This window comes from Morone saxatilis, unplaced genomic scaffold (genome assembly GCF_004916995.1).
Source record: "Morone saxatilis isolate NCDOM2014 unplaced genomic scaffold, NCSU_SB_2.0 Contig15, whole genome shotgun sequence".
Taxonomy (NCBI): domain Eukaryota; kingdom Metazoa; phylum Chordata; class Actinopteri; family Moronidae; genus Morone; species Morone saxatilis.
This window is the reverse complement of record NW_023339707.1, coordinates 18,919,525-18,927,716: the sequence shown is the minus strand read 5'-3', so window position 1 is coordinate 18,927,716 and position 8,192 is coordinate 18,919,525. Positions and strand designations below refer to the sequence as shown.

Genomic DNA, 8,192 nt, shown 5'->3' with positions numbered 1-8,192 from the left:
GAGGAGGAAGAGGAGGAGGATGAGTACGCCTCCCCTTGCCATGCTCGCACATACAGGGACATGTACCCCCCTCACCGTGGGCACACAGGCAGTGCCCACAGTGCCAACGGGCACGAGTCACAGGACAGGCTGCTCCAACGCGAAGCTCAGCAAGGTCACAACCAGCGGAACAACCGCCAGCGCAGCCGCCCCTGGCCTCGAGACACCTACTGAGGAACAAGGACCCCCCCCCCTCTCTCCTCCCGGCCTCCAGATCAACACCAAGATCCCCCGAGCCCTCCGAGCGTCGTACGTTCCCAAACAAACTATTTAGAGATGAAAAAAGTCGCCCCCAAAATCAGCTCCTAACTTTGAATCTGGAACCAACAGACACAGGCTATCAAGCAAACTGTAGGTCTATTTTTTAAAAGTATTTCCAGCCGCCGCTCCTCCAGACTCCCAGTTTATCTAAACCGAGAGGAGAGGATGTAATGACCCTCTCCAGATTCAGATAAAAGTCAACAGGGCTACTCACCTCTACAATGGAAAGGTTTCAGGCTACCAGCTGTACGCAAACTCAAACTTTAGCTGCTTTGCCTAAGGTTTCTCTATTGTAGGATGTCTCATATACTGGCCTTAAAATTCCTAAGACTTTTAAAACTATCTTTACTATTGCATGTGTGGGTATAATTATTTTAAGACTATTTGCACATTAACGTCAGAACAGGAACTGAATGAATCTTTACGGATAAACTAATAGGAATGTCTACTGTTGAATCCACTTATGGGAAATAGTAATGCATTTGATTACAATGTATATACTGAATGAGCAACCTGGTTTTGTTTCATTGCTACTATATTTGTTTGATTCTGTTAATATGGACTTGTTTGTTGTTTCAGAGAAAAACGTCACCATCCATGTGTTCAGTTCAGTTTGTACTCTGAAGGCGGCGGTGAACGGCAGGCGGGCGGGAGACACATACGGTTAATCTTTTGAAGGGCCACAATGAAAGTAAGCAGTACAAAAGCTGCAGCGCAGCGTCAGTGTCACCTACAGTACAGTACAGTACGTTCTGGGCATCGCTCGTCTTTGCTGTTGCACAATCACTCTCTTTACACCTCTAAAGATCTTTAAAAAAAAGCAAAAAATAAAAAAATAAAACACGGGCACAGAGAATGTAAACCAAGAAAAAGGGAATGTTATCTTTACAAAGGATGAAATATTTGCCAAACCGCTTGTTTACATCGAATCATTCACATATTATCAAGCACACGCTGCACAAAAAAAAAAAATCCAGGCTTCAGAGAATGTAAGCTTGCATGCCTTTTTTGCACCTACCCCCCCCCCCCCCCTCCGGTGTCTCTCCGACCCAACCGATCGCCCTGTAATTCGATTGTAGCACGTTATTGATTGTAGCATCCACAAGTTTCTACACCTTATCTCACTCCCCCTCGTACGTCTGCGCCAAACATCGTTTCCTGTGTGTGCGTTTACTGCGGTTTTACAGTCCATTAGGTTTTTACCAAGGCAGATCCTCAGGTGTAAAGTCCTACACACTCATCGCGCTCAACTCCACGTTAACGAATGTGTCGTGCTCCTGAAGGACTCGTAGCACCCCCCTCCCCTCCCCGACCCCGTGACACGATGTCATTCTGTTCCTGCGCCATTTATTAGTCCATGAGCCGATGGTGGGTTTCGGACGCGATGCTGATAAAACGAGCAGCTTCTGTTCACATACTGTTAACAGCTGGCTTTAGGAATTACTGGTCTACTGCTTCCATGTCTCACAGGTATCTTTCTCTCTCTATCTAGTGTTCTGTATATTTTGAAGAGATTAAAAAAAAATGTAAAAAAAAAATCAGCATGATTGAAACAAAAAATAAGAAAAAAAATCTATGCAAGTGTTGCATGAAAATCTGATTGTTTCTTTTTACAGTTAAGTATTTTAGTAATGCATCGATTCTGATTCTCCTCGTTGTCTTGTAGTGATAGTCTTGTCTTTGGGGCTACTCACTCCTCACACCACTAACAACACTATTTACTTATAAATCAGAATGCATCAGTTTATTTATCCACAAAAACCGGAATATTGGGGACATTTTTCCTCCCACAATATTGGCTGGACGCTGGTGTTGACGCACTTTTTAAAAGTCACTCACTAAGAAAATTGTCCCGGTCCCAGATCAGGCCTGCGATTTTATTTATTTATTTATTTATTTTTTAAATTTGTGATAAAAAACAAAACAAAAAAAGGAATGAGTGAATTATTAAAGCCCTGCATGTGTTAGTTCACCAATTAGCTATTTTCATTATATTTTGGCAGAATATGTTTTTTCAAAGCGGACCAATTTAGCAACTGATAAAAGCAGTTGAGGTTTTTTCAATTTATGAAGCACAATTTTTACAAGGGTTATAATTTAGTTCTCCTCTGTCTTATTCTGTATGCAATACTAAGCCTAACATTGAAAAACTTTAAACGCCTTAGACCATCTGGACTTCCTCTTTTTGTGTGAGTAGAGAAAAAAAAAATTGCACTACTGTTTTTTTGGGATGGTTGCTTTGTAATGCAATAACTGCACTAAATATAACCGTGTATCCACCAGACTACCACAGCGTGCTAGCGTGACCCAACACGCCTCTTCCCTTCTATTTATCAAAAAGAGACAGAAAATGTGTAAAAAGTGAGACATTTCCTGCCTGATGCTGTATAGAATGCTTTCTATTTGAAAATAGATTTACAATGCTAAGTAAAATATGACTTAAACAAAATAAACATGACATTTTATGTACTTTTAATTGTTTGAGTCCTTTTTTTTGTTTCACTACAATACACTTTAATTAAAAAGTAAACTTCTTTCTACAGACATTCAGACTTCACGAGAGGTTTTTAGTGAAATGTCTCAACGACTGTCACACACACACTTAAATGTTCCCTGTTGAGGTTCATTCACCCCAGTTTGGTGTCAAATTTAACATTCATTAATTTGAAATGTTAAACTTAAATGAAAATGTATTTTGAGATTTAGAAACCACCTTTAGATATTTCTATTCAATGCTTTTTGAATCCAAATATCTTAATTTCTTTTCCAAGCAAATATTGATCTATGTGATTTAAATTAAATCAGCATATATTTCCGTCACCCTCTGGCCACCCCAAATTAATATTTCTTTAGATCCGCCCCTGTTTGTGATAACATTTGTCACCCTGAACTTCCTATTTAGTCAATCAAAAGTTCAGAATTTGAATTCAAAACAGCCTGATTCAGTGGCCAGAGGTTGAGTCCACCAGTGACTCTGATGAAAACTCCCTTTAGCCTCAGCTGTAGTTTATGTTAAGTGCTAATTAGCAAATGCTAACACACTCAACTAAGATGGTGAACATGGTAAAGATCAGTAAGTCAGCGTTGTCACCCACACAGAGCCATAAGCTTGGCATTACACTCTTTAAGTATTACAATACTTAAAATGGTCTGTTCAAAATTGTACCTGATTATATTACGTACGACCTTTTACAGTGTGTAAGCACAGTGTATTCATATACGGCCACAAACAAGGTGGATTCTGGGAATACCTGCTGGTAATTCAAGGCCCCTGAAAACTTGGCTTCAGACCTTCTTAAGTAGTTCTATATATTCATTGCAGAATAAGCAAAAAACAAAGTTTATAATAATGAATTCTTAGGTATTATTTCTTTTTTCAAAAACTGGACACATAAAAATGAGCACCGCCAACTTAAAGTCAGAGAGAAAGTAAAGATTTTGGTTGGCAGGGGTTGTCTATGAACATTTGATACAAGAGGTTTAAAAAAAGAAAAAACTAAAAACCTCTTTGAAGGTACAAAGCAGGCACTCACATGTGGAGCAGCAGGAATAATGTGGAGTCCTGGTTAAAAGCCTTTATTGGTTACTGAGCTTGTTCATAATTACTTCTAATTAATCATCATAAGATAACTCAAATTAAAAACAATGTACATGAATAATAATATGTACAGTATGTTTTTTTAGTTGAGTTAACGTTTACCTTTATTTTCTGTTTTTGATATGTTTATATGACACCGATCACCTCCCACCACCTGTTGACCCCGGTCATCCTAACAGGACACACACCTGAACAGGTGAGACTCAGGTATCATCTTTTTTTGAAAAATCAAACCCATTTGTGTTTTTAAACTGGTTTATGAACGAGGAATTAAACAGATAAAACAATTTTTTAATCAAAACTCCACATTAATCCTGCACCTGTGTGTGTGAACACTAAATATTTGCTCTTTTTGAAGATTTGAACTCTTTTCTGCATCCCGAGGTTGATCATTTTTAGAGATGTTCCGATACCATTTGTTCCTTCCTGATACCTGAACTTTGAGTATTGATCTGATACATGTGCGTTAAAAAAATAGATAAGCGTATACTAATAACTCTGTATCATTGCGGTCATTGTTTTATGACTCAGGTTAAACCCTGAGATTCTGAGTATGGGCAGGTCCTGACTTTACCATCCTGGGAAAAAGGTTAGTAGCAGCACCATTAAGTGGCATCGGATCGGTGCACGTGTACTCACTGATTCCCGATACTGCATTTTAGGAAGTTTTGGGAGGAATTTCCAATACTGGTATCAGAACAACTCAACAGTGATTTTAGACTAAAAATGCTACAGACAGTTTCTTTCACATTAATTATTCAGACAGTTACGAACCAGGTGTTACTTAAATCTGCTGTATTCACGTCATACAAATGTTTATATTTAAAACACTGAATTGACTCAGAGGATGGATCTGAAGCAAAAGAAATGTCCGTCACTTCTGGCATTGGTCTTTAACAGTCAGGAAACTCAAATTATGGTGACAGAGAATTCATAAAAATGCTCAATATAGCACTTAACCACTCATCTACACTCACATCCGGGCTGGTATTTATCACATTTGATAACTGAAGAGTAACATTTATACAGTGCAGATCAGTTACTGATTCTGGCTCCTGTTTATATAGAAGCAAAAAACAAACATTTACACATGTTTAAACTGAGCCTTTACAATCCCAAAACCAGTGCTGTGATGATTTCTGCACCAGTTAACAATGTGTTACTCTGACTGACTCAATAGGAGCCAAGGAACTAAAATAACAAAAGAAACGGGTGTAAATAAACCTGAAGACCGGAACAGAGAAATGTGTTCTGTATAAAGATACAACAGTCTGAACCCCTAGGCGTGTGTTCAGTGGATAAAGTACAATCTGTACGATAACAGCCGGGGAGGTAAATCAGGCAAAGATGGTCTCCTCGCGTCTCTTCTTGGTCAGGATGGTTCCAGGTTTGTGCTGAGCGTCCGGGTGGTTGGTCAGCTCCGGAGGGCAGGTGGAGACCGGGCTCTCGAGGAAAGCCTGCTTCAGGTCGTAGAACACCGCCGAGTCCTCTTTGGTGAGGAAGGTCAAGGCCACACCGCTCTTACCGGCACGACCCGTACGACCGATACGATGAATGTAGTCTGCAGAGGGGAGAGGGGAGAAAAAGCACCGTTAGCAGAGTGAAACAATAACCAGAGTTTTATTAGAGCTGTGTAGTGGAAAGAATCTGGAAATACAATACGTATCATGATACAGCGGTTACGGTTCAACGTGTGACGATATATTGAGATTTTATAGTAGTTTTAGTATAAAGAGCCCCACGTTTACAACACTGCTTTCTAGCCGTTGGGGGTTTAAACACAAACAGTGTTTTTTGAGAATCGACACCATACCACAGAAATAATATACAATATATATATACACACACAATAAAACCATATTATTTCTATGTATTGTATGTTATGAAATCTTAAAAAGACAAACGTATGTTGTAGTGCTGGGCGATATAAAGCCGGTATACCTGCTTTAATACGCCGCCATGACAACCGCTGTAAATCATTTGTTTCTTGTGCAACAGAACATTTGAGAAATATCTCTTAGGATACTTATATTCTTATATACTTACTTATATTTTGAGCCTTTCATGTCAGTTTATAGTGTTTAAACAACTCATTTAAAATATTTCATTTTGAAAAGGAAGCAATAGCACCCAGCAGTAGTATGTTGAAAGTGAAGAAGAGATACAGACAATAAAGAAAAATCAATGCAGACAGAACGAGGCTTCTTACCTTCAATGTTCTTAGCCATGTCGTAGTTAAGGACCATGGAGACGTCGTGGATATCGATACCTCGACCAGCAACGTCTGTGGCCACCAAGATATCTTTGGCTCCTGCCTTGAGATTGGAGAGCGCAAACTCTCTCTGTTCCTGGCCTTTGCCACCGTGCAGTGTGCAAGCATTGTACTGTGTGAAGAGGAAAAAGACTGACGTTACAATTTGGTTTCATATTTTCAGTATTTTTTAGGAAATCCAGTTGACTGACAGGCGTTTAAAGAGGGTGTAGTCCAGTGGTTCTCATAGTGTCAGATTTATTTCCATTTATACTAAACATCTGTGATAAAATGTCACTACATTAAAACAGGAAGAAGAGTCTACTCTACTCTACAGGAAAGGTCAGGGGATCACAAAGTTTACAAGCACTAATTCTCTGGGGAACATGACTGTCTGAAATAAAATAAACAGTGAAACAAACATTAAAAACCCTGTTAAATGTGTGTTTATGTCACAGCTCATGGTTGTCAGTCAAAAACAGCTGCTGTTGGAATGATGGAAAGATTGAATACAAAGAGTACATTAAGCTGATACATCTACGCAATCTGAGACGACCAAATCTGAAATAAAATCTGACTGAAAGCTTCGGGGTTCAGAAGCTTTAAAATCTAATGTACAGTAACTTACCCCCATCTTCTCCAGAGACTTGGCCAGCACGTCGCAACCCTTCTTCTGGTTGACAAAGATGATGATCGGAGGCTCGAAGCCATGCGACAACACCTCCAGGAGCTTCTTCCTGCACCACAAATAAACCACAACCAAACTCAGTACGACAGAAAATAAACAGGACGTTTGATGTTTGCAGTTTGATGTTCGAGTCAGTCTCACCTCTTCTCTCCCTCCGACATGAGCAGGACCTTCTGTTCGACTCTCTCGTGAGGTTTGCCAGCAGACCCGATGTACACCACGGCAGGACGCCTCAAGTAGCTCCTGGCCAGCCTCTCCACAGCTGGAGGCATAGTAGCTGTGAACATGACCGTCTGAAAGGGGCGAAAAACAAAACAAATAAATAAATTAATTAATACTGTTTGAATACACAAATAAACAAGTCTTGTGTGCAAACGTCTGACAGATAAACATACTTGTCTGTATTTATGTTTTCCAGATTCAAAGTTCATCATCATCTTCTCGGGGTCCTCCGCCTCCTCCGTGTCTGGTTTCTGATTGGTCACTGGGATGTACTCCAGAATCTTCTGGACGTCGGGCTCGAAGCCCATGTCAATCATACGATCGGCCTCATCCAGGACCACGTATGTGCAGCGGCCGAGGACCAGGTACCGGTTCTCCAGCACGTCGATCAGACGACCAGGGGTGGCGATCACAATCTGTTCCACGGAGAAAACATACAGTTGGTGAATTATGTGTGTTATGTGTACGTAGCATCGTTCACCTTATGAATGTATCTGGGAGTGTACAGTGTCTGAAATGATGTTTAATATGCAAAGGTTTGGTAAACTTAAGTAACTGCTGCTAAGAATCACTTCTACAAACCAAAATACTTCAATCAAATTAACTATTTTTATCACTATTTAGCCCTTTGAACACTGTTTTCACTCCTTTTATTTACTCTAAATGTCTTGGGCAAACATTTACATCTAGTATTAACATGCCATCTGTATCTGGATACTTTATCTGGATAACAACAACGGATCCAAGGGTGCATTTACACCTGATATGAATAAACGGTGTGATCGACCATGTGAATTCATTAACGTGTTAAGTTTGTTTTTGTTTTTCAGAATAAGTTGGGATCCTTATAAATGCCACCAATATATGTGTTTCTATGAAATATAACAACCATTTTGATACGATTTGTGATTTCTACTTCTGTTCTTTTTCTTACTACAATTTGAGATAATTTTGTTCTATGAACTACAACTCCAATAATACTTAGGGGGGATGCAAGCAGGAAATATAATGTAGCCATGCAATCAGTGAGAAGCTGTTGGCCACATTTGAAGCCTTTTTTATAAGCATGTATTTGTTTACATTTTGGTGTATTTGCACATTAAATGAGGAATTAGCTGTTAGCGGTTCCTGTT

At 39.6% G+C, this 8,192-nt stretch overlaps 2 protein-coding genes across 2 annotated transcripts in view; one reads left to right on the top strand and one right to left on the bottom strand.

Annotated features, from left to right (window-relative positions):
* cacnb3a (calcium channel, voltage-dependent, beta 3a) overlaps nt 1–2,760 on the top strand; it is a 20,207-nt gene extending 17,447 nt beyond the window's left edge. The window contains exon 15 of the mRNA XM_035656511.1: nt 1–2,760. This exon is cut by the window's left edge and continues 21 nt beyond it. Within this exon, the coding sequence (XP_035512404.1) occupies nt 1–213 (213 nt within the window). The 3' untranslated portion in view covers nt 214–2,760.
* A 1,126-nt stretch (nt 2,761–3,886) lies between these two features.
* Nucleotides 3,887–8,192, bottom strand: part of ddx23 (DEAD (Asp-Glu-Ala-Asp) box polypeptide 23) — a gene marked incomplete at its 5' end in the record, with an annotated part of 8,589 nt that continues 4,283 nt past the window's right edge. The window contains 5 exon segments of the mRNA XM_035656510.1: nt 3,887–5,459; nt 6,108–6,282; nt 6,778–6,886; nt 6,979–7,130; nt 7,233–7,475. Coding sequence (XP_035512403.1) covers nt 5,236–5,459; nt 6,108–6,282; nt 6,778–6,886; nt 6,979–7,130; nt 7,233–7,475 — 903 coding nt within the window. The 3' untranslated portion in view covers nt 3,887–5,235.